The 27,324-nt window shown below is 41.8% G+C and overlaps 1 protein-coding gene across 5 annotated transcripts in view; it reads left to right on the plus strand.

Annotated features, from left to right (window-relative positions):
- The window catches only part of nlgn2a (neuroligin 2a), a 110,453-nt gene that overhangs the window by 39,193 nt on the left and 43,936 nt on the right, over positions 1 to 27,324 (plus strand). For 4 of the 5 annotated variants that reach the window (XM_053342937.1, XM_053342935.1, XM_053342938.1 and 1 more), the window contains one exon: positions 13,692 to 13,841. In XM_053342937.1, coding sequence (XP_053198912.1) covers positions 13,692 to 13,841 — 150 coding nt within the window. Of the gene's footprint in view, positions 1 to 5,451; positions 5,498 to 6,254; positions 6,270 to 13,691; positions 13,842 to 27,324 lie in introns of all 5 variants that reach the window. The other variant, XM_053342934.1, reaches the window with a different exon arrangement.

Genomic DNA, 27,324 nt, shown 5'->3' on the forward strand with positions numbered 1-27,324 from the left:
AGCATTCTGGAGATCATAGAAGGAAGGGTGCACATGTGAAATTGGGGGGATGGTTCTGTGTAGTGCTGTACTGCAGTGGCAAGAAAAGATGCTGCACAAGTGTGTGTGTGTGTGTGGGGGGGGGGGGGGGGGGGGGGTTAGATGATAGTCCATGACAGCTATGACTGACCTCCTCAAGAGTTTTGCATGTTCTCCTGGTGCCTGCAAGGTTGTCAAATGTATGGCCCGAGATCCAGAACTGGTCCCAATCCGGCCCCACTGGATAAGTTAAAGTATGAAAATTGCAGAAAAGTAATTCCAATTTTTCTGCTGATTCAGCGTTTTTTGACTAGAATATACATATTTTCATATTTGAAACATTCAGATATTAAACATTGTGCAAAATGTCAATCAGCAGCTGAGACATCATATTATTGAAACTGCTCACTTCCCTTCAGACATCTCAGGCTGTTTATCTGTTCTGCAAGGAGATTATGATAAAGTTATAATGTATATGTAATATTTGTACATTATTATATAATGATTTTACTAGTCTGACCTACTTGAGATCAACTTGGCCTATGTATGGCCCTTAAACTAAAATGACTTTGACCCCCCAGCTCTGGAGGATAAGTGGTTTGAATAATGCATGAATCAATACTCATTATAGTTTATAGTAGTCTATAGTCATGTGTTGGAGATATGGTTGCAACCCCTGTGGAGAGAATATTTGCTCCATTAGAGTTGATAGATGTGGAGGAGATGAAGGAGGCTTTAGAGCAGGACACATGCCCAGCTTCTTTAGTCACTTCTTATTTACCCATCATCTTTTTACCTCATGCTGACTTACATTTTCACAAGCTAACCCTTTCAATGGAGGGTTGGAAATTTTAAGATATTTGATAATAAAAGTGTGGACAGAACTACAGTACAGAGCAGGGATTCAAATGGGAGTTTTTAACACTTTTAAGCTCAGCTCAGGGTTAGATTAAACTTAGTTTTCTGTATCAAACATTGTAAACTGCAAGCTTTTCTTTAAACAGATATAATATTTCAGCTACTTTGCTCATATAATCATGCTAACGTTTCTCCTCATGCAACATTTCTATCAGTAATGTTACTGCTTATATTTTTTGAACACTCCCTTAAGAACTTTTGTGTTTTTCAGCTAAATCTAACTAAATAATACTTTGCTATAACTCATTTATATAAGCTATATTTCATGATAGAAGCTTTTCCAATTATATTCATACCTGTAATCAAACAGCTGTTGCCTCTAAAATCCAGCTTCTCCACTCCTTGAAACTTTAATTAAACCAACAATTCAAACATGACAGGCAACATTTCAAACATCATGATAAATAGCATTGAAAACAGGCAGTGTAACCTATTTTGAAGCTGCGTATTAAACATTTGAGGCAGTGAAAATATTCTTGGCAGTCACATTTTATTTATGAGTTGGTGGAAGGTGTGCCAAGGTGTTTAATTTAGGATTCTGCATCAATGCAAGAGACAGATGTGATCAGCCGGGACCACAGGTGGAAAAAGTCCATCAGTCATATATCAAGATAATTATGTTGTTGGGGGGGGGGGGGGGGTGTGTCGTTATAAGGAGATGTGGGTTTTTGTAAGAAGCGATGGCAGCAATGACAGAAGTGATGCAGCAGTGTTAGTGTTACGCCATCAGATTAACTGTCGGGTCAGGGAAGAGAAGAGATAAGTGGCTGCTGATAATCCATATCCCTCCTGGGGTGACATGGAGCACAGGAAGAGGAAGATCTCTATACATGTAAAAAAAAAAAAAAAAATGTTTGATTACAGATGAACAGCTACACACACACACACACACACACACACACTGGCTTCTGGCAATGGCGGCTGTAAGGCGGAGATCATAGCTCTAACTGTACGCCTGCTGAGAAGCACAAAATACACACACACACACACACACACACACACACACACACATATTGTACTAACACAGGCAGCGAAAAAAGATGAATCATTTCTCTCACACGCGTCAGCTCAGCCGTTACATGTTGAGCAAAGTTGCTTTGTTAAGTTACAAAAGTGCCACTCACTTTGACTAGCCACCGCACTTTCCTTTTTTTTCTCTTCTTCTTCTTCCTCGGGTTGTATCATTTCTTTCTCACTTTGTACTCCCTGTGTGTGTGTGTGTGTGTGCGTTTTTTCACCTGGATTGGATCGTAACTGTCGGAGTAGCGTTCCAATTAAGGAGGTATTGTTATGTATGAGATGGAGAGCTGGGTGTTGGGTAGAGGCAGAGCTGACAGCGTTACCTAATGGGAACGCTGGTGTTTGAATGGAGACAACAGCGGAGACTCTCTACACCCCAATTTATTTGTTTTCTCTGTGCCTACTGCTGGAACTCATATACACTCACTAATACAAACAGAATGCACTCATAAGATAATATACTGTAAACTTCCTATATGCATGCACTAGTGTAATGAAATGAAAAATAATCTATGTAACATACAAATGGGAAAAATGAGGAATAGAATAATGAATATAGTTTGTTTGTATTCATTTATTACTGTAAGTGTAGTACACATTGATAAATTAGCTAATACTGACTCATTTCCCTATGCAGTCCCTTGCCACAGTGTTTAAATAGAACCTAATATACCTGCATAGTATCTGCTGCTACACATTACATATTCTACATGTACATTACACATTAGAAAAATTGCCACAGCAAGAAGCAATCAAGTTAGACAACCTATAATAAAACTACCTCATCAAAAGTGAAAGAATAATAGTGGAAAAAGTAGAAAGCTACAACCACACCGGTCATCATTATTATTTTAACTCTAAGCCCGGTGCAGTTCATTCATCAAATTCAAATCTACACACAATTCCAAAATCTGAAAAATATTTGCTCTGAAATGCCAAAGATAAAAGAAACAGATACAGAATGACACCAATCACCTCCAACTCCTCTGCCAATGTACCATTCAGTGCTGGCAGCTCTACTACTGCTACTTTCCCAGCAAATGAATTAGTATCATTGAGTTGTGTGATATAATTCCACTCTTGTTTGGTTTTAATGGGGAAAAAATAGACTGGATGAGCTGTGATGACACTCGTTTCTTAATGCCAGTGATGTGTGTACAATTCCAGATGTGTTCAAATTACAACAGCTGGAAAATGTTGAGTAAATATAGATTAATCATAGGTTGAAAAAAGTTGCACACGCCTTCACGAGTGTGCGTATAATGAAGAGCAAGTGTCCAAGTAAGGTATCTAAGCCTGTGTCAATGAAGCTTCATTGCAACACACACTCACACTCGTTCAGTCCCAATTAGACCCCAGACACCCCTGTGAAACCAGGGCTGGAACGGCAGCCCCAGTAATGGCCGGATCGTTAAAGGAGGGAGGGGATGGAGCGACCGGTGGACTGAGGATAATGAGAGGTTGCACGAGGACGGAGCTTAGATGAGTACATGTAGACATACACAAGTGTGCAAATACAGATTAGAAAAAAAAGTATGTGTATGTACAGTATGTGCACACATGATTGCCCTCCATTGACATTTATTTCTTATGCTTGTTCCTGAAAGTAATAACCTGCTATCTGGAGTCTATTAAAATCCATATTGCTATTGGTGATAGAGATAATTTAGCTTGGTGATGTTAAACCTATAGAGCCAGCTCATAAATGCTTCTTGTACTGCAAGATAAAGAGAGAGTAGCTAATTTCTCATTTTAAATTGAACCTTAGACGCTGCAGTGTGGAGGTGTGTTTTAGTAAACAAACACAGTTATGTTTTCATCCTTGAGGTCTAACAGAAGTGTTGAATGCATTTCCTTTCACATAAAACATTTTTAAATCTAATTTTTAAAAACCATTTTCAAAGCAGTCTTGTTCTTCTCTGTGTTTGTTGACACATTGCTGGTGTGTCTCTACCACCTGGAGATAAGAGGGGTGCAACTAATAATCCTTGAATCCTGATTATTTCCTCTATTAATCAGTGAATCAAAGCCCCTTATTACATTCCAGAGTCAAAGATGACATATTCAAATGTGTTGTTTTGTTTGACCCACAGTCTAAACCTTGATGATATTCAGTTTACTGTCATGTATGACACAGAAAAGCATGAAATCATCACATTTGGGAAGCTAGAACCAGCTGCATTTTGGCATTTGGCTTAAAAAGTGATTCATGCTTGATAGAGCTGAACAATTCATCTAAATTTGATTGGAATCAAAATATGACTTACATCACAGTATTTGTTAAATAATAGAATAGAATAGAATAGAATAGTCTTTATTGTCTTTGTACATGTATGAAATTGAAAGCAATCCTTATTGTATCATAAGTTAAAAAAAGAATGAAGGTGCTTGTAAAAGAAATGAGTAATTAGTATTAAAACTAACTATGCTTTAGAATAATATGTGTCAAAATACGATATTTAAATGACATCTTGTGGTGCTGCAGATAAGTCCTAACCACATGTTACAATTAATCATCTGTTGATCAGCTGTTTAATCATCTAATTGTTGCAGCTGTAAAGAGGAATAATGTGAATGTGTTAAGCATCAGCAACATGCCTGTATGTGATTGTGAGACAAGCAAAATGGGGACTGTGAAATAATAATAATAACACTGCTCCATAAAGCTACTACTGGTCAAAAAGTCCATAGGGTGCCTTTAACTCAGTCCCCAGCTGGCTCTTGTGAGATGTGAGAACTGGTAAAATGTCAACGTTTAACAGTATTTTTCTCATGAGGAAATGTATAGAGGAAAAAACGCTCAATACGCTCAAGAAAAGGACAGATTTACAAGAGTTGGGACTTGGGTTTGAAGTTTTTTTTGTGTTATGAGATCGATAGCTTCACTGTCAGTTGCGATATTTCATGATTTTATTGATATTTTGAAGTATTTGTGCAACTGAATCGTGCCTTTAGGTTCCCATAGAGACTCATGGGAAACAAGACTCATTAATAATTAAAACTTCTGTCTCATTATAATGTTGCTGTTTTGCTACCAGTCAAGCGTAAAAAGAGTGTCGGGATAAAGGCAAGGAAGGAAAGAAGAGGAGGAGGAGGAAGAGGAAGAGGGGGTCAACTGAAGTTCCGAAAGGCTTAAGTCTGAAAGAAAGGGATGTGGAAAATAGAAGAGAAGGGGACTGTTAAAGAGAGGAGAAGAGAGAGGCAGCGGTGGGAAAACAAGGACAATGCCTGTGTTTGTGTTGTCTTTGTGACTGTGGTATTTCGGAGGACAGAGAGGCTGTGTGCCCGGATGTGTGTGTGTCTGTGTGTGTGTGTGTGTGTGTGTGTGTCTGTAGTCGCTTCCCCATCCACTCAATTTGTGGAATTGATCTGCTCCCTAATAGTGAGCAAAACAAAAAGTCAGCCTAATCCAACCACTATTTATAACACAGATGGAGAGAGAGAGAGAGAGAGAGAGAGAGAGAGAGAGAGAGAGAGAGAGAGAGAGAGAGAGAGAGAGAGAGAGAGAGAGAGAGGAAGGAGCGACGGATATCATTTAACAGTAGAAGTGCTATACCAAAGCCTGTGACGGACAGATAAGAAAAAGATAAGAGGGAGACGAAAAGATAGAGATTGACAAAGACAGAAATAAGGGGGGAAAAAGCGAGAGGAAGACTAGTAATTGGAATAAAAACAAGTTACAAATAGACTCTGGGAGGAAGAGGCTAGCCAGTGGTAGATTAAGACGAAGGGAGAAAGAAGGAGAGATTAAAAAAAGAAGAAAAAGGAGTAAAAACAGTGAAAGATAAAGGATGTGAGATAGATTGAGAGCAACAGGAAGAGAGTGAGAGGAGAGAGAGAGAGCTGTTGGCAAAAGGCAAAGAGGTGTTGCGAGTGAACAAGAGGAAGGAAAGATGAAAAGGGAGACAGATGGATGGACAGCGGGGGAAAATTAGGGAGGAGCGCTTGCGTTTTTTTGGAGATGTTATTGAGTGTAATAAGAGCAGGTTGTTGTGGCCGGCCAGGCCTTCTTTTTTTTTCTTCTTTTTTTTTCCCCAGTGGTCTAACTCGTCTTTTTTCTCCTCCGCCTCGCTCTGCTCCTTCTTTTTTATTACCTCGCCCACTCTTAATCTGCAGAGGGAAAGAAGAAGAAGAAGAAGCATTGCTGTGTGATTTAGAAAAAGAGAAAAGTAGATGCAGGAGGTGAAAATCAGCCTGAGCAATATTCATGTAATTACAGCTGTAATAATGATACTACTAGATAACGGTCATAGATTAGAGTAGGAGCTGTTTCTCTATATTTGTGGAGGTTGCAGGAGGGGGGGGGGGGGGGGGTTGTTGCTCTGATCTTAGCCAGTATATTGAGCTGTGAGGTGGATGTTTACTCCATGTTGCAGGAAGTGAAGTTGGTGTAGACGGAGTGCAAACAGCACGACGGCTAAAATCATCCTAACTCCATCCTGCTCCCCATAGCCCAGTGTTATGAGCTCAGGCAGACAGTGAGAATAGAGACTGTCTGTGTGTGTGTGTGTGTGTGTGTGTGTGTGTGTGTGTTTGTGTGTGTGTGTGTGTGTGTCTGAAGTAGTGAAGCTTTCTGGTTCTCCATGTATTTTTATATTTTAATCAATGGACGTCATTAAAGCTGCAGTGTGGGACTTTTGTCTCCCCCTCCTGGTAGTGAAGGTAAAAATAGGGTTGCTCAGCTATGATTGTCTGACACAGACATGCAGCACGCTCTCATGCGCACCCAGAATGACAGGCTCATAGAAAGGGCTGGAAAAATGGATATGTTTTGATGCTCCACCAGCCCAAAAACATATTTCTGACGGTCCGCTGGCCCACCTGGATTGGTCCCAGTATGCTTCATGGCCAGTACACCACTGGCCGTGACCTACCGTTGCTGCTTTGAAATGATGGTAAAAATAGTTTCAAGCATCACACAGAATTTGATCCATTCTCCTGAAAATATTTGTAAAGTTTAGAAGTTCAAAAACTCTTCATACTATGTAATGTGTGTCTTTTATATAAAAGTTAGGCACTGCAGGTTTAAACAGGAATTGAGCCTTTAAACTTTAAATAACCTTAATACACAAAAAGTGATGGACACACGAGTTCAGTGGCACTTCAGACACAACTTTAAATGTAAAATCATGTGGGCTAGAGTTACAACATGCCTATGGGATCCAAAAAGGCCTAGAATGTAGTAATCTCCTAAAAGGCAATAATTGTTAATTATCTTCACATAATTATGCACGCTTTAATCAGGGAGTGAAGGGTTCGGTACACTGGGACTGACACTTGAGAGTCAGCTGCCAAACAGCAACCTGAAGATACCAAATGATTAATGTTAGCTTCTTGCTTGCTTCTCGCAGTATATCATGTAAATGCAATGCTAAGCCGTAGCTAACTCTCCTGCCTTGAATGTCAAAGCTTCCTAGCAGCACTTGAATGCACCAACAGCCAGGAGCTTTTTAAGCATATCCTGTCATCAGCTGTTTTCCTATGAGACAGTTAGGTAAGTTTGAGAAAAAATACATAAAAATAAGTAGTAATATAAGTAAATGTACTGTATGTGTTGTTAAAGCTAAAATACGCAAAAAAAAAAAAACCCCAACCACAACAGATGTTTGAATTCCATTATCAAACACCAAGACAAATAAAGAATGCCTTTTTTTCTTAAGCGAGGACTAGCTGTAATGCTCCTGCTACTCACAAATATTATAATGCCAGTGCATGGACACACACAGACACACACACACACACACACATACACGTCCCAGATGCAATCAGTATGGCCTTTGCCTTGATCCATTGTGCTCTAACGATTAAGCTTTAGCCCAGCTCAGTGGCCTATAGGCCAGCTCTGCTGCTGTGCATCTCATCACATCCCATTCATCACCGCGCATCTGTCTCCACCTCCAGCCCTTTATCACATCAGCCTGTCATTGACCTCCTATTGACCCCTCCCACACACACACAAACACACACACACACACACACACACACACACACACACACAGGGCCCACTCATCTCATTTCAGACAGGACATATACACACTAGTACAGTTTCTACAGTGTGTTTTTTTTCCTGGATGCAGTTTATTTCACCAGCTTGATATCTATTGACTTAACTCCTTCAAAGAGACATTTTGAAACAGCTATCAATAATATCTGACAGACCATGTAAATGTGAAGCTCTGCTGTATTTTCATGTAGAAAGTTACACTCTTGTGTCTTACATTTTTAAGAAAACCGCATCTGTAGTTCCGGATCATCAAAGATATGAAAAATAGTGGGTTTTTTTTCTTCTAATGCACAAATGAAATTCTTTGGAGGGTTTTCCTCTGAATATGAAGCAGATAACATTTACATGGACAGTTGTACTTTGGTTCAAGCGAAATACTTCTCCATCAGCTTCCATTAGATGTTTTCTTAATGAGGAGGATGTCTTGCATATTTAGAGTGAAGCCTCCATTCCAGAGTGTATTTAACCACATAAATTGTACAGTGTGTCCACGTTCTTCTTAAACAGCTTGACTTGCACATAGAAGATAAGCTTTTTGTAATAATTCCGATCCATCATAACTCAAATTACAGGTCTGAGAAATATGCACCAAGGTATTCCCTCCATTACACTGTTACAATATTTTCACCACTCTATAACCTTTCCTGTTAATTGGACCACTAGTACAAAGACCCTCTGTGTATTTGCACACAGATGACAGTTCATCATTTGCTGTGAGCAATTTCCCTATTATTACAGCTTGGAACCTCAGCGTTAAAGGTCAATATTTATCTCTACCTCACACTCACATGCGCTTGTGCACACACACATTCACACACACTCGCGCCTGCCTATCCATACAAATGAAAATGAAAATAGAAATGGTGGAGAAAAAATGTGCTAAGTCAAGCCCATATGAGAGAAATGAAAATGCTAATTTGGAGACGGTATATAGTTCTGTATGCTGCGTTATTCCCCTTTGAGTTGTCGTTTCGCCCCCAACGTGATTCAGTATCTTTTTAATTACGGCTCTCTGTAAAGAGAGGGGGCCCTCCGCTCCCATCTCTCCATGCTCACTTTAACATATGGGAAGATGATATCTCAGCAGGCGTGTGCGCTCTGTGTTCGGTTAAGAAGTAATATATGCTATTTAAACGCTGTGTCCTCCACACGTCTCTCTGCTGCTCTAGTGAGACAGATTGTAGTAGAGGTTAATCCTTCAGGTGAACCTCTGCTGTTATTTAAAAAGATATAAACAAGGCAAATATTAATATAGACATTACAATCAAAGGCATTGCATCTCACTTATCCTTTCTATTACGCCGCAAAGTTCAGCCATCCCTTAAGTGGATATCAATCTCCCTCTCCCTCTCCTGTTTGGAGATGTCACTGTTTACTGACAGCAAATATCAATTCCCATAAAATCAACAAGCGGCACCGACGTAGACCACGCTCCATCCCCATGGCTAATCAGTCAGTCTGCGATGCGGCGGAGACGATGGCCCCCGCGTCCCGTCAGGAGACCAGAGGGTGGCGTCTCAGAGGGCAGCGGTGGGCGGCGTGCTAAACTGGAACACTCGACACAAGTTTAGGCCTAATCGTCTCATTGTCTCCGTTCTGCTTGAAAGGATCAGCAGCCGTGCTAAGCTCCTCAGGGTACCGGCCCTCAGCTGCTTTGCCATCTTGCATTGTCTTTGTTGTTGTTGTTAGTTTTTTTGTGTGTTTGCTGAGAGGAGCCAAATTTTTTTAGCCACTTTTGTTAGGTTTTTTTGATTTCATTCACCTTTTTAATTTGGGTTTAAAATAATTAATTCTTCACTGTCATTAAAGTAGAGGTGCTTTTAGGAGTTTTAGTAAGTTTTGGGAAAGCTGGAGTGTTAGTGAAAGAAACAGAACAGGGTTTTAATTAGTAGTCATTTACATTTATATTTTGTCTGACTTAACTATCTCTAATCTTAGAATGAGTTTTCTGATCCTTTACTAAAGTAGAACTAGTATTACCACAATAAAAAAAATACTCTAAATACTATAAAAGCTAAATTCCTGTAATCTGAAGCAGCAGCAGTAGTGTAAAGTGTTAGGTTTGCATCAGTGGTAACTTAACATAACGAGGCCTCATACATTGCTTATTTTGTGTTCAGGTCATTTCAATTCCAAGGCACCTAAAATAATACAATGACAGTACATTAAGTGGTTCATCTTAAAGGTTAGAGTAACTTTACTGTGAGAAGTAAAATACAATACAGTCTAAAAACCAAACAATACAGACTGAAGGGAAAGAGCAAACCTCTCAGCCGTGTTGACCTGTTGCTTACATTCTACTGTTGCTTTAGTTAAACGTGCAAACAGTACTATGACACAAATCACTGGAGCGCCACATGTCAGTATTGAGTCCAGGCCTCTTGCAGAGCGTCCCTAGCGACACATTCCTGTCATCGCTTTGAATGCAGCATTAGCTCGGTCTGTGTGGAAGCGTTGACCATCTGCCGAAAATCTAGGATAGGTTTTCAAGGATTTGTTGAGGCTTTCTAGCCATGTCCCAAACTGCCTGCTTGGTACTGGTTGTACAGGACATTATGTTACCATGCAGCATCTGTCGTGTTTGCCTTGTAGACACGTTGGGAACGAAACACAACCTGAAAAACAAATGATACCAACAGTATACATACACCACAGGTTCTCCCAGGAGAGCTGATGATCTGATTAGTTTTTCAAGCACCTTGCTGCATCTAATTTGCATGTTTTTAAGAGATTAATGATGGAGTTTTTTTTTTTTGCAAGCTCTGGAAGGAAATTATCCCACATGGGGATGAAATGTGGATCCAGAGGCTAGGGATCTAACCATCCGCCTGTTTCCGGGCATTGCATGCTAAACTTTAGTTATGGTATAAACACAGCAAAGCCAGAGGCGGAGAGAGAGAGAGTGAGAGAGAGAGCCTGAGACAGCAAGGGATAGAGGGAGAGAGAGCTTGTAGCCCCCCAGGGCCTCAGTCCTATCTGTCAGTGTGCCAGAACGATTCGCCCTGTAACTGATCCATGGACACAGAGTCTACAGGTCAACTGTGACAGCCTGCTTGGTGCTCACGCGCGTGTGTGTTTGTGTCTTAGGCGGGTGTGGGTGGGTACATCAGTGCATCTGCATTCTGTCTCCCATGATGCCAGTGGCTGTCAGTCTTCATCTCCTGATGCAGAATACAGAGACGTGTGTGTGTTTGTGTGTGTGTGTGTGTGTGTGTGTGTGTGTGTGTGTGTGTGTGTATAGGAAGTGTCTATGTGGTCATTTGTGGCTAATGAAATGAGATTCAGGTAGAGACGCGGCGAAGGGCACCACGGGGGTTAGAGATGCACAAGTGCAATATGTTGCCACGGCAACAGTCAATGAGACTTTGTCCACGTGAGAGTGGCTCATGGAGGGAGAGGGAGAGATTTAAAGAGAGAGAAAGAGAGAGAGGGAGAGAGAGAGAGAGAGGAGAGGCGGAAACAAGTCAAAGTGAAGCAGTTGCCATAGCGACTCTCCATTGCAGCTGCCTGTAAATTTCTCTCTCCCTAGTGTGAGTATGTCTGCCTGACTGATGCACTGAGTTTAGCGTTATGACTGTCTATATGTGTACGTCTGTGTGTGTGTGTTTGAGAGTGTGTGTGTGTTGTTTTAGGGGGTGTGTTCAGTGTAAAACATCTGATGCATGTTTCAGCAGGTATTTCACATACATATATATATACAGTATAAGCAGGTTTCAAAGAAAGTCAAACACCCTCCATATCTCTTCCCCCTCTAACAGATGCTGTAGTGGTTATTTATGTGGTTGTTATGCGCTACTGCTCTCATTTCCCCAGGCCTACACACACACACACACACACACACACACACACACACACACACACACACTTACACATACACAGAAGCCAAAAGAGGCTGTCACCGTGCCATAGTTGTATGTCTTGCGTGCCATATGTTACCGTAGGATCCTGGCAGGCAGGAGTATCGTTGCTCTCAGTCAGCAGGGAGACCGGTTCAAAGGCCAACGAGGGCCCATCAGGGACCCTTCTGCATGCATGCTGCGCTGCATGAGCGGGCATATGCTAAAGCCTCACATGACTGACAGTGAGTGGATGCACACTGATATGATCTGCATGTATTTTTTAAAGGAATGATAGAAAAGTGTATCATCACTGCTGTCATTTTTTACAAGGCAAGCAGACAATTTAGATCAGCTACCAACCAAAAAGATGCATATCAGTCGGTCATTTCATTGCATTTATTTTAAAGATTTGTTGAAGTAGATTCTAATGCTTTACTTTTTCAGACATTTATGATAAAGGAAATGCACGGAAATTCAGACTAACGGCACTAATATTAGGAAAATGACAGCTACTGTGGGGTAAATCTCTCAGCAGGTCTAAGTGAAATCACTCTGCTGTACAATTGCATTATAAGACTCAATATTGGATTTAAAGGCTCATGGAATGACTCACAGAATGAATCTCTCCCTCAAACTCCTAACTTTATGTCATGTTTTCTGATGGTAAAAAAAATTGTCATTTTCATTTGAAACTTTTTTTCCATTTACTTTTATTTCCACCTTAAGGCAGGACCCACTAACAATTTGTGCTAGTGCGAAAATGATAGCATCCAAGAAAAACGGTATTTTCTAGAGATTCCCCACAGGGCCATTGACCTAGAAATAGGTTGGTACAGCATAGCCCCAGCCCCCCTCCTCCTACCCCCCGTCCTGCTGCTGAGGGCAAGCTGCAATTTGCATTTATGGGAGTTCCGAGTTCCAAGGTGCAAAATAAAACGAGGAAATTATGGAAATTCACAGCAGACATGATATATATATATAGAGCCAGTGGCCTTTTATTATCTGTTGATTGCACACAGAATGTTCTTCTTCAGAGGGAAGCAAAGACATCAACTTTACTCTTTCTAAACTTGGATTTAATGCCTCTCCTCGCATCATTCTGGTGCTTTCTCAGCTTCTGTAAATCGTCTTTGTGGTGCCCACTCGCTTTCACCGCGCCACATCATCCCAGAGTGCATCTTTATAGTGTTAAAACGCTCCTCCTTTTGCAGCCGAGAGCTTTTTCGGAGCCTGAGCTTTGACACCATCGCTTTGAGTTCTCGCTGCAAATGGACTGCTCTGTATTGTTTGCTGTTTACATTCCCACATTAATAGTTCTATCTAATTACCTATGTCAGCTTTCATTCCTGTACTTTCAATTAGTAACTAACCTTGAACAGGTGAGATGGGTTGCACATGCAGCTGCTTGTACGCCTCGTGCTTGGGATTGCATCAGGCCTCAAGTGACAGAGACAGAAAGAGAGAGAGAGATTATGAAAGATTGTCAGAGGCAGTGACACGCAGGTTCAACTCTAATATGCAACACTACCCTGTGATTTTCTTGAAACATCATCGCTTTAATCACCAGGAAGCATTTGATTCGATTCGTGTAGTGGTGTCTCTCTGTATTTGCCTGTAGCTGGAATCATTGCCTGAAATCTAAATTACCTCAAGCTCATTTTTAAGAGCTGACATCCAGCTGCAGGGAAGGAACAGTAGCACTTGTTACACTCCTGATACAGTGCTGTGTTCTCACGCAGCCTGAGCAATTTGCTGTTTGTTCAGTATATTATCTAACACAATGTGTGATCAAAGAGAATATGAGAGGTGTAAATACAATTATTGACTTTTTTTTCCCCTTTTTTTTTTTTGCTCTCTATTGCATGCTTTCTGCTCTGTGTGTGTTTGTGTAGACATTCGTGACCGCAGGAAGAAGCCGGTGATGCTGTTTATCCACGGAGGCTCCTACATGGAAGGCACTGGGAACATGTTTGATGCCAGCGTCCTGGCGGCTTACGGCAACGTGATCGTGGTGACCATGAACTACCGGCTGGGCGTGCTCGGTGAGTGACCTGGATACCTTCTTAAATACTCACACACACACACACATGCACACACACACGCACAATAATGAATACAAACACACCAAATAACGCAATCTTAAGAAATTGTTGCCTTTTCTTCTCCGCTTGCCACCATCCCACACGACACAAAACACTCATTTGTGCACACGCTCTACGTCGATTTCTCTCAGCCGACTCGTCTTTTCTCCTCTCGGGGGTCGATGGAGTCAGTGATGGATGACATCGACGGGATTCATCAATCTAATGACAAGCAGTGTGCAGCCGTTTGATCATGAGAGCTCACTTTCACATTGATTTTTCCCCTTTGTTGATTATTCCAGTCTAAACACTCAGATTGTGAAATTGTTTCACTGTCTGCGAATGTCAAGGTTTCATTATAGGACCGCAAATCAGCTGTTATTGAAAGCTCTCCTCCAGGTAAACACAGTGTTTCAATGTCTGATATATTTCACACACACACACATCTTGATTCTTGTTGAAAAGGAGTATTTAAGTCTTACTTTTTGGTGTTTATAATGACAATTGGTCACTGCTTTTTTAGAATTTTAATCATTTTTTTAGGCAGGCAGGTTAAGATAAGAAAGCTGATTGCAGATAAGCTATAGTAGACCAAGCTTACATATAGTAGTGTAATAAAAAAGCAAGAATGCATTCAATATTAAACAAAATCTAAACATTTCATGAGTTTTTCACTGTTCTAACAGGTAGTTTTACATGTTTACAGTGAATATTTAACCACAACTATAAAATAACTGCATGATTGTTAAAGTGTAATTAAATGGAAGTCATAAAATGCCACCAGCATCTTCTTATTACAAGTCGTAACCTTTATTTTGAAATGAGAGACAACAGGAAACATTCATAATCTTGCACCTTGACCTTTTTGCTATGTGGCTGTCACTCTGTTATATATCTGACTACTGAATCCTGCAGTTGGTCTCCAGTTATGGTTTGCTACCAACTCTAATAGAAGACCTTTTATAGGAGGAATTGCAGAGACAGCAGGGAACAAGCATGCAAATCAGACACAGATCTGGCATTTTTACTGACACAGATATGCGCTTGCACAATTCTTCATTTTAACTGTTCTGTCCAACCTCTAGGTGTCTATTTCGTGGCTGTATAATTTATTCTACAAAGACTTATAAAAAGAGAGAGAAGGGGGAAAAAATGAAGAAACGCCTTTTTTTATGGGGTGTTTTTTTGTTGGAGGAAGCGAGGTTATGATGCACTTTGAAGCCGTTACTACCACAGAAAGCGAGGGATTTGGAAAGCAGTTAGGGGTGGCTTATAGGGCGAGAGCTGTACATTACTGTCTGCTCAGGTCGCTGTGTGATAGTCAGGGATGAGAAATGGGTATCATCTGTCACCTCAGCTCTCCAGCACGAGCTCTTCATCCTTTTCCTGAAAAATACACTTGACTACTCCTCTTTGTTACTCAACGCTCTCTGTCTCCCTCCATTGAGACCAAGTAATTTAGCTCTGAGAAGAGGAACATGCCTCTAAGGAGACAGGTGCTAACTAAAGGAAACTAAGTGCATTAGATATTTCATTAGCTGAGGAGAGAGTCACACGCTGGAAGCTGTTTCAAAATCAGCTGCCTGGCTTTGATTTGTTTGTCTCTTTATTTTTTTGATTTTTTTAAAGGACGTTACCGTGTTGTTTTTTCGTCTCGCTTACGCCATTTACAATGGTGACAGATTTTGCATTTGCATGTAATTATCTAAAGTGTTTGCTTTTCAATGCATCTTCATTGACTTCATCAGCGTTTCTGCTACAAGTGGATAATGAAACACAATCCAAAAATGTGACAATCGCTCCAGAGTTCCAGTGTGTGAAAACAGCAAGCGGTCTCTCCTTTGCTTTTATATTCATCCGTGCACATGATGAGCAGAGGTAAGAAGTTAAAAGATGATTATTTTCTTCTTTTTCTTTTTTTTTTAATGTATTTTTATCTGGGAACATCCCTAAGAACTTGTGGAAGCTCCAAAATAAGACAGAAGTTGTGTTAAACCCAAATGATCCTTCAGTGTCAAAGACTGCATCACATATATGAATTTGCTCTGTTTATTATCTGACTTCTTGCTACTCTAATCCATTCGTGACAGTTGTTAATTGCAGCCAAACAGGCTTAATAATAAAATAAAGTATTATGGCACGACTCTGCCGTACAGTAGGCCATGTTTGTCTTTGTAGTGGAGTCTTTTTATCCCTGCTTGAGCCTCGTACGTAGAGTTTTAGATGGATAAAAGATAATCCCCGTCAGAATGAATTCAAATAAGTGGATTACTAATAGAAGTTTAGTTTTCAAAGGCAATAAAATTACCCCCAATCTGTATCAACAGTGAGAGGGGGAAAAAAAAAAAAGATAACGATGAAGTCTCCCAGATTACGCCATCATCACTTTTCCGCCAGATGTATCATCTCACCTCCTAGTGTGAATCTTTACATCTCTCTCGCCTTTTTTTCCTCTTTGGGCGACCTCTCCGCGCCTCTCTCGTCACACCCTCCGAGTCAAGGAGAAAGCAAATTGAGTGGGGATGCTGTCATTTGCATGCAAAGAGAAAGCCCTGCCTCTATCTCTCCCCAAATATGAGAGCCATCCAGTGCAATTTGGCCATGATAGTGGGGTTGGGAGGGGGGGGTGTAAGTAATCTTTCACCCAGTGCATCCTATATGATGGATGGCATTTGGCTTTGACAGAGAGAGAGAGAAAGAGAAAGTGACACACACACACACACACGCACACAGCAGAGAGGTTTAGAAATGTGCGTTTTGTGTGTTTAGACTAGAGGTACTGTAGCCGAGCGCGTTCATGCATATCAATCTCATGCGCTGTGGATACACTCGCGAAGCTTCCTGCCCTTCCTGCGTTTGCGTTCCTGCTTCAGCAATCCGACACGCTGATTTTGGAAGGGGGGGCGAAAAGCAGGAATTATTGATACAGCGGCTGGATTTGGTCAAAATGTAAACTGGATATCTCTCCCTGCGTCTGTGTTTGTGTGCAGACGGGAAACGCTTCTTCTTTGTAAGAGATTATCTTCAATCTCTCAAGTGTCACACACACACACACACACACACACACACACACACACTCTCCTCCTCCTCCTCCTCCTCCTCCTCCCGTGCACGTACTAGATGTAACACAGCCAGGCGTGTGTCAGTTGACTGATATGCTCGGGCTGCCTTAGTCACAAGTGCAAAAAAAAAAAGTGGAATTCTTTGCAGTCTTGATTTATGAACTCTACCTTCAAATTACCATGCGGGGGGGTTCTGCTTTGCCGTATATATTTTCCAATTGAGCAGAATATTTAATAACCTGATCACATAACTGATTACAGCTGGAGTGGAGTTCATCTGAATAAACTGCTGCTAATTAAGACTTTTTAAGACATGTTTGGCCCATATTGCACCTAGAAAGCAGCAGATTGCAATAGCATCAATTCCCTGCTACCTTATTTGAAACCAAAGAACATATTATAAATGTGGTACAGTGTACACTTATGCTTCACACAAGAAGAGAAAATATTTGATTCAAACTTGTTTTACTCTCCAACTCACATCCCTGTTTCTGGCTGCTCTACTATAAGCTTCATTACAGACTCCAGCTCTACTCTACTTTTTTCTCTCCTCACTGCTTCTCCTTTCCTCCTGTGGCAGCTAAGACCAACGCTCCATCCATTCTAAAGCCTTCACAGCATTACATTTGTTCAGTTAGAATTCCAGCCATGACTAGTGAGGAATAAACAGCCTGCTGTAGTTATATTTAGTCTCTGCAGATGCATTAAAGACATAAATAACTTCTGTCTCTTTCACTCTTTTTGCTAACCCCCTCCTCCTCCTTTAGGCTGTATATATGTGTGTGTGTGTGTGCACATGGATCGTCTGCATATGAGACCATTTATGACAAATAGCACATAAAGGCAGGAGTGACAGTAATAGAGGCCGGAGGGGAAAGAAATCTTCCCTCTCAATCTTTTTTTGTTTTTTTTTTGTTTTTCTTCAATCAGGCTGATTGAGAGACGTGATCTTTTCTCTCTCTCCGTCTGACACTGTTATTTAACGTCTCTCCTCTCCGGCCCTGTCAACGCCACGCAAATGCTAACCACCGAGGAATCATTCGCATAGCAGAACACGTCCGGCTCTGTCCGTATGCTAATGTGGAAATTTACCTGTCTGGACCTAGACAGGCGCAGACACGGGCTTGAGGAGGCGGTGTTAAAGTAGAGGGAGAAACAGCAGGCAGTCTCCAGCTGGGTCTGCGAGGAATTCTGCTGAGTTAAATATGTAATGAAAAGCTTTGTAGGGCCACCGAGCACTTGACCTTGCCTCTGCCGCCTTAGCGACAGACATGCTTTAGAGTACAAACGTCACCTCCACCTCAATGAGCTTTTTATATCCCTCCGCCACCGACGCGAAAGACGATGGAGGGAGAACAAGAGCGAGAGAGAGATGAAAGTGAGACTATGCATTCATTCAGACATTAACAATGATGATGAGAGCAGAGAGGTGGAACGGCGCAGTACAAAGCTCGGAGCAGTTTTTTTTTTTTTTTTTTTTTGGCGGGCGCAAGGGCGAGCGCAACACTTATGTCGACATACTGTACGCGGCATGGAGCTCTGTGTGTGTGCGCTCACCGTGGCCGAGATACACGCACGGAATCAGGCGGGAGATTTTGAGAGATGAGAGAAGTGACAGTGGGAGAGAGATGAGAGAGAAAGAGAGAGAGAGAGAGAGAGAGAGGGCAGAGAGCAGGAGGAAGGGGGAGGAAAAGAGGGGCTGCATTTGCCTGTGATGCTAAAAATAAAACCTGCAGAGCCGCTTTGGAGTGTGCACTAGAGCAGGCATTCATCTAGAGCACAATTATATATGCTCCGTCCTGCTGTCTGCGCACATGCATACAGCACAGATATAATAGAGAACCATCCGCTCTGTGCATTCAGTGCATCAGCTCCACACACACACACACACACACATGCACAAGAAGACGCTAGAATGTTTTGTGCTCGGGATGAATCCTCCCTATAATAATGGTTCTGCCTCACACACACACACACAAGCACACACACACACACTTTGTAAAACTGGAGAATTGGTATTCACGGTGTGTTGAGTGAAAAATGCATGCTCAACGCTTCAGCAGGGGGTCCTTAGTGTTTGTGTGTGTTCGTGTGTGTGTGTCTGTTTTTGGTGTGTGTGTGTTTTTGGTTAGTGTGTGTGTGTGTGTGTGTGTGTGTGTGTGTGTGTGTGTGTGTCTGTGCGGTCCCACGACTAGACAGCAGTGTGAAACGCGACCTGACAGGACCAGAGAAGATATTAAGACACACAGGCTGAACACCTCTCCCAAACACACACACACACACACACACACATACACACACACACACACACTATTCGCAGTCTCCATAGCAACCCCCGGCAGAATTGATGAGCAAAGTCCTCTTGACTCTATGTGAGGAGGGAGAAAGGGGGACTGTGGTGTCTTAAGTGTGTGTGTGTGTGTGTGTGTGTGTGTGTGTGCGTGTTGGGTGGTATATAGAGTGACTTTGAGAAAGAGGACAGGTTGGTCCACTATTTTCTGAGAGGGGATTAGCACCTCAGGTGGCCTTCATCACACACACACACACACACTGACACACATTCCTACGGGCAGGTGAGACGCCCTCCTCCACTGAGACACACACACACACACACACACACACACACAGACATGTATTCAGACAGCTTCCCCTCTCATCGTTCCCCAGACGCTGTTTCTCCTCTGTTTGTCCGTGGCCTTGATAATCTCTCACCTGACAGGCCTCCCACTTTCTTGCCTTCTTCTATTATCCCTTCTCTTTCTTTCATTCATCTCCTGGCATCTCTCCACCTATAGATATTCTCCCCTTGAGAATTTATGGAGCGTCAGTATCAGCCTCATTCTTATAAGAAAGTCAGTAAAACAGGCTTTCCTCTATTTGTGGGACTCCTGGAACATCATGCAATTGTGAGTGTGTTTTGAGGGGAAATGAGGATGGGGATTTAAACTTTTACCAAGCAGTTTTCACAGATTGCTTTTTAAAATGAAAACTTACTTGAATAGGAACATGTATAATGGTAAACCCTGATAGCTGCATAGGAAATGGGGCACACCACTTAACAGCAACACCCCCTTTTTCTATTCTGTTCTGTCTGCTGTCCAATAAAAGTGAAAAATGCCCGACATGACCAACCCTAGCCCTGACCCTAGTTTTTTGAGGGGGTCATTGTGGTCCTCTATTAAAAATAATCTCAGTATAATGCACAGAATAATACAACTATATCCACAATAATAAATTCTCTCCCCTACTTTCACAGCTGTCTGGCAAACCAACAATGTAATAAATCCTTGAAAACTTAATTCATTGTGAGGGTCCAATAATTAAACATAGTCACCACCAAGAATAGTCAATGCATTTTGTACTTTTCAGCCCAGTTGCAGTGGAAGTGATTCATTCACCTCTTTAACAATTCAATACTGAAGGATTTTCTTTGTTATTTCCCAACTTGGGTCATGCCAACTTCCTAAATATACACTTTAAATCATGGAAAATCATGGAAAAGTCCCAGGATTCTGCATCATGGATCTGGTGGGGACTAACTAATGTAGACCAGGTGTGTTTGTCATTTACTATGACTATATGAATATACAGTAAAAAAAAAAAAAAACTAAAATGTAGTTTAAAAAAGAAATACCTCATTGACAAAAAAAGAGGAGAGAATATTACACATACATTAACAGCAGCGAGTGCTCCGTCTACTTATCTACACTGGAGGCGTTCAAGTGCAGTGTTAAGTGTAGGTCAACCATGTATGTAAGCACTTAGAGCTCAATACACAATTACTGTACTTACATGCATAAAACATAGGAGAATAGACTATAGGTCACGTTAACATGTAATTATAATGGAAGTGAAACATGAGCAATACACAGCTTTATACACAGCTGTATTGATGAAAACAACAGTATATAACATCACATCATTGTGATTGATGACAAAATGCTTTTCAGTTTTATCATTATTCTAACTACCTTCATTTCCATTGTTCAGAACCGAAAGGAAAGTTTGTCATGTACTTTGGGCAATCAAGCAACTGAGAGTTTTGAGTTCCAGTTGTTGAATGGTTTTGGTTTGAATATGAATATGTTAATCAGAACATGTTCCATGTCTGGATGTACTCCATCAGAACGGACCATTTCTGCAAAAAGCTGCAATCTTCATCATTCACCCTGTGTTTGTCATCATGTAAAAGAAGTTTGACTAAAATGACAAAAAATGGTTTTGGCTCGATTGGATTGCTCTCTACAATAATATAATCAGATGGCACAAAAAGACTAAAATGTCAAGTTTTCATTGATTAGAACTGTAGTAAAATAGTGGTTTTCTAAGACTAGAGTTAAACTAAACTTAAAAACAGGATTAAAATTAAGAAGGACATTTAACACAGGAGTAAGGGTTAGGGTTACTGTGAATAAATAAATGAATAAAATAATGACAAAATTAACAATAGAACTATGTTTTCATGGACTCAATAACTTTTGTGAGCTCCAGTCAGAGCTCTTTATACTTCCCATCTCACATTCTGTTTCTACAATATTTCTATGATATTGACTAGACAGCTAACAATGTTATGTTCAGCTTATTAAGAGTTGACATAGCTAAGATGATGACAGGCAAATAGAATATGTAGAAAATTGATTTTTAGTCTGTGTCTATGTTGTTTTTTCCTCCTTTTACTTTTCCTAAGCCTACCTTGCTCTCCCTCTTCCAACTACCACCTTCTCTCTCTTTATCTCATCTCTACTCCCTTCTATGTTTGTCCCTTCTCATCTTCTCTTTCATTTAATCTTCACTTCATACCCCCGCCCCCCCGAGCCCTCCCCTATCATTGGCTTGTGGGCGCTCCCGTAAAAACTGAGTTATGGCGCAGATTATGCTGATGTATGTTTCACATGTCAAACAATCAGTTTTGTAAGTGAGGAACCATGGGATGGTAATAGCCAGGGATGGATCATCATTACGGAGGCATGACAGCTGTTTGAATCATCGAGTTGCGCTACGGGCCTAACTGGGAGTCTTAGCTCTCCCGTGGGGACGGCAGTGTTGTTTGGGTAGCCAAAATAGCATCTTCCCCCCCCCCCCCCCCCCCCCCGCCCTCCCGTGCATCTGTACATTCAAATTGACGCTCACACAGTCTGGCTGTTAGTGATTTAACACCAGCGCTGTGAAGAAAAGCAGTCGGAGTTTGCGCTGCGGGCTGCTGTGACGTGTTGTGATATCTCTGAACTAAAACTAACACATTCTTTGAGTTCTTTTGGCGTGCAGCAAACCACACACACACACACACACACACACACACACACACACAAAACAACAATAAACAACATATGGCGTCAGGATGCTTTTTAATAATCCACCGCACTGTAGGCCTTGTTTGTGTTTAGTTTTTTTTTGTTCCTCCTGATGTTCACTCTTACAGATGTGCGTCAATCCTTCAATGCAACTCTCTCACACACATGTTCAGGTGTAAAAAGAAGAATCCACCTTTTGTCCACCTGAAGTTGCTTTTGTCACTTTTATTGGTTATGTGTGAGGAAACGCTAAATTGAGACATTTCCACGCTTCTCCCTTTTAAAGTACCACAGTGTGTGTCTTTGTTACATTCTAGTCAACTGGAACTGCTGGCTAGTGTGATCTCTAGCTCTCCAAATACTAACCAGCAGTTAGCTTCAGAATGAGCTCCACATCGAAGTGTTCACATGTCATATTTTGTGAATTTAACGTTGTACCGATCTGTAATTTTATATTATCAATGGACAAATAACTGTGTTTTACAGCCACAAACCCCCACAGGAATATCAGCCCATTCTTCAGTTCCCTGCAGCTCAACAAAGCATTTTAGTGTCTTGGTTCACAGCAGGCAGTTATTTTCTGCTTGGATGAGCTCAGTGTACATTTACCTGCTCAGCACCAAGTAGAAGACAGACAAAATAAGAGACTAGCTGAACATTGGAAATGTTAAGAAACTAGATATTTTTACCTCAGGAGTTGAGACTAAAACAAAGCCAAGAGGAGAATGAATATTGGGCTTAAATGTGTCATATGAATGGGAAAGTTATGTCTGCCCAATTTAGTGTAGTTTAGTTTTGGGTCACATGATCTCAACACACATGTACATGTACAAACAAACACACAAAGCAAACAATCATATTTTCCTGTTCTGTCTCATTCATCTCCACCAAATCTATTAACATGCCAAAAGGGAAAAAACTAAAGTATAAATAAGTAAATAAGCAGTTTAACCTGAAAAGATGTAGGCTGAAACATTTGCTTATAGCACCTACCCTTCTTTCATTAATCATTCAATAGATTCCAATGTGTATAACAAACCCAAAACATCCATAACAATGAGCTATATACATAATGCACACACAATGTTCAAATAAGGATGTTTTTAAAAAGTGATAAACGTGTCAATGTTTTTCCAGCTTGTCCTACTTTGCTCAAGTGGCCAGAAAACCCAAAAAGCAAAACAACAAACAAACAAAAATGACTGTAAAGTGTTGAAGGCGTGTATGTGTGTGTGTGTGTGTGTGTGTGTGTGTGTGATACGCTCCAGAAACACCAGATCATCCCGGAGCTCCAGCTGTTAGACTCTTGGTCATTCCCCCTTAGAGGAGGCTTTGCACCGGGGCACAGCTGGTCACCCCCCCCCCCCCTACCCCCCCCCCCCCACACACACACACTCCCCCCTCTCTCCCCTAGATCTCTACTAACCTTCAGTCTTCCATATCTCCACCCTGCCATCACCACTGCACTGACCCATCAAACCTGGTTAACACAGCACCTGAGGCTCGGAGCGTATGTGTGTATGTGTGTATGTGTGTATGTGTGTGTGTGTGTGTGTGCTCCATTACCCATGTCAGACGTCCCCCCCTCCTCTTTCCCCTACCTTAAACACACAGAGAAACACCATGGTGCACAGAGACAATATGAATAGTAATACAAGTCATTAGCATTATAGAGAGGGGTGAGGTCAAGGACGGGACTGCCCGTTGTCGGCCACATGGTTGGCCGGGGCAACGGTGATTGACGGGAGGAAAAGCGCGATGGCAGGGGCGATACGACACCTGACACAAGCGCACACTCACAGTCGCATTTACACACACGTAATAAAACGAGACAGCAGAGGACCGAGAGAGAGAGAGAGAGAGAGAGAGAGAGAGAGATGGGTAAAAGGAAAAGAGAGGAGAGTGCAGGGAGAGTAGTGAGAGAAATAGAGTTCACTCATCCATGCAGTTCACTCCTCTCCACACACACACACACACACACACACACCATACACAGGCTGGCCCGTTGTAACTCGCTGGCCCAGTAACAGATGCTTGGAGCAGTGTGAGAGCCAGGCTACACCTGCTCTCCTCTGCTGCTCCACCTCCTCTCTGGTCCAAAGCCCCGCATCCAGACCCACAGAGTCACAGTTCCTGCCCCCCACCCCTCTTTTCCCAGCCAGGCCACCTCTCGTCCCAGCCATTTTCCAAGCCATGCCCCCCCTTCTTCGTCTCCACCTGGTTTCTTCACGCACAGGCCAAGCTATAAAGTCATCACCCCCTCTAAACACACAGAGACAGCTATGCCGCCTACTGTAGTTCATAGATTTTTTTAATTTTTGATTTTATTTGACCTTTTTTTACACAGGAGAGTCCAATTGAGAGTGAGAATCTCTTTTTTTAAAGGACACCTAGCACAAGACAGGCAGCAGTATAAATATAAAGACATAGTAACAGAGAGAAAACACATTGAAAAAAAGAGAAGTAAACAAAAACAGGCTTTGGGAACTCACATCTTCAAAAGAGAGACTTTTTAGGAGTCACTTTCCCGCCTCTAATTCTTCCATTTTTGGATTGGATTTTCCGCTGAGCATAATCTTCACTCCTCTCTGTCTCTTCTGTCACACACTCGGATATGGTGCAAGTGTGCAAATTAGGTCCAAGTTGATTTGCTTTTAAAGACAGGCTGTGAAGTTAAGAGCTTAAACTCCAAGTTCAATTTTTGAAAGTGGAACTGACTGATTGGAATCGTTCACTTCCGACCTGCTACAACACCTGGCCTGTTTACTGAAAACCTCACATGGCTCGCAAAAGTACTTGATGTGTGTGGAAGTGTGTGTGTGGAAGTGTGTGTGTGTGTGTGGAAATGTGTGTGTGTGGAGGTGAATTTGCACGTGCAGATTGCAGCTCATTATATTAAAGAATTTATTCATAAATGGTAGTTATGTGGTGGTGATGGAGTGGGCTATGAATATGTACATGGTGAGTATAAGGTGTGTATGTATATGTGTGTGTGTGTGTGTGTGTGTGTTACACCTGTGCCATCCTCCATCTCTCCTCTGATCAAGGATGAAGTAGTGTAGGCATCTCATTAGAAAGCTGCTGGAGCTAATTAACTAATTAACCAACCTATCCCAGGGAACCAAACCTTTGCCAATCAGTGGGACCTAAATGAGTTGCGTTCACTAACCTAAAGGGAAGCCCTTGCTTGGCTGTGTGTATCTTTCTACACCCTCCTCCTCCGCTCGCCACGTTCCCATCCTACAACCTTGCCGCTGCTGCTCGCGCTCGGCCAGGCTGAAACAAAGACGAGCTGATGATAATGAACGTTTATCTGTTCCTCAGACAGTGCTGGACGGATGTTAGTGTGTGTGTGTGTGTGTGTGTCTGAGCAGCCACGCTGAAAGTAGTTTCTGTTTTTCATACGGAAAGCCCTGTAATCTGTTGAGCTTTGAATGCAGCAGATGGTACCTCGAAAGTGGCGCCACAACAAGCCTTTCTTTTCTTTTTTTTCTTCTCCTTTGTGTAAGAATGTTTCTTTAACAATTCTGCAACATTTAAACATTTCAAAACACACCGAATAAATGACTGCTTGAAATCGTTGCGCAAAACTCTCTTTGGAACCTGAATTAATTGAGAAAAAAAAAGGTATTACAGGCTTTTATATTAATAAGTTAATGTTAATACACCCACACTCAACACTCCACTGCAGAACTACACTGAACTGAAGGAGTGTGTGTGTGCAGTTATTTGTGCACATGAATGCATCTCCCCTAACAGCATCTCCTGCCCTCTCCTGTGCCCTCTGCTAGCCTTCTGTCAATGTTTGTACATATAACAGTTGACTGTTGAATTAGTAATGAACACAGTTATGAAGCCTCTTTGTCCTGTGTGTGTGTGTGTGTGTGTGTGTGTGTATGTATGTGTGTGTGTGTGTGTGTGTGTGTGTGTTTCGGCTTCTGACTCTGTGTGTGTGTCGTGTGCACAATCCCAGGACTGCGATTCCCATTCGTCATCTCGAACTGTGACCGTAAAAAAAAAAAAAAAAAAGGCTCTCATGGGCCAAAAGCTTGTGATAAAGACGTGCTTCTTCAGCTTTAACCGAATGAATGTTTAGCTGTGAATGTTGTGAAAGTCTCGGCGCCGCATGTGAGCGTTAAAAATTTACCACGCTCGAGCGGAGTACGTGCGCGCTCCCCTGATGTTCGCACATGTCTTGCGATTCGCAGCCTCCCACTGAGACACAGTGGAAAGTTGCGATGTACTCTAGCCTGCAGCTATGAGAGCATCCATATACAGCACCGTCTGAAGCGTTACTGCAGTGGCACCCTGGGGTCTAACCCACGAGGAGACTGTGTGATGTATGATCCGGTTAGTCCCACACCACCCAGCTAAGAAGCAGCGCCGGCTCTCCTCTCTGTAGGAATTTTCACTGATTAAAGGACTAGTTTGTCAAATATTTGGCCTCATAGCCGCACCCAAAAGTGGGAAGAGCTTCATTTGCTCTGTGGTCTTTTATAATGTCAAGTATATGTCTGAAGTACATCAGTGCAGTATGATACTAGAACTAGAGTGTTGATGCATGTTCTTAAGCATGTTCAGTCTCTGATCTTCCCCTACAAACGCTTGCTTCTCTCTTCTGTGCCCTTTTTTAGAGAAGCCTCTTCTGTCTTATTAGAATGAAGGAGAATATATTGCTATCAGTAGTTTGGGGTGAGACTATAATTATGTTTGAAAAAATACACATTGGCCCTCAAAATCCCTTAATTGTTCTTGCTCACTAGCTGTGGCGCTTCCTCAAAGCTTCTCCGTCTGACCTCCCTCACCACCTCGCACGTTTTTCCCTGCTTCCTCACGCTGGCTTTTTAATTAGAAAAGAAACAAATGTGCTCATTAAGAGGCTGAGGATAAAGACAAAAAAGAATACAGGAAGGGCAAAAAAATTAGAGGGGAAATTAGATGAATAAAATATTTTGTCTTTGGAGGATGAGATCCAAAAGAGAGATTTTTATATTTGAGTAAAGTATTGAGACTGTTGTGTTTTTTTTTTGTTTTTTTTCAGGAAATAGAATAGGATCAAACGACAAATGATGCCTTACACATGTAAACACG

This window comes from Scomber japonicus, chromosome 22 (genome assembly GCF_027409825.1).
Source record: "Scomber japonicus isolate fScoJap1 chromosome 22, fScoJap1.pri, whole genome shotgun sequence".
Classification (NCBI taxonomy): Eukaryota; Metazoa; Chordata; class Actinopteri; order Scombriformes; family Scombridae; genus Scomber; species Scomber japonicus.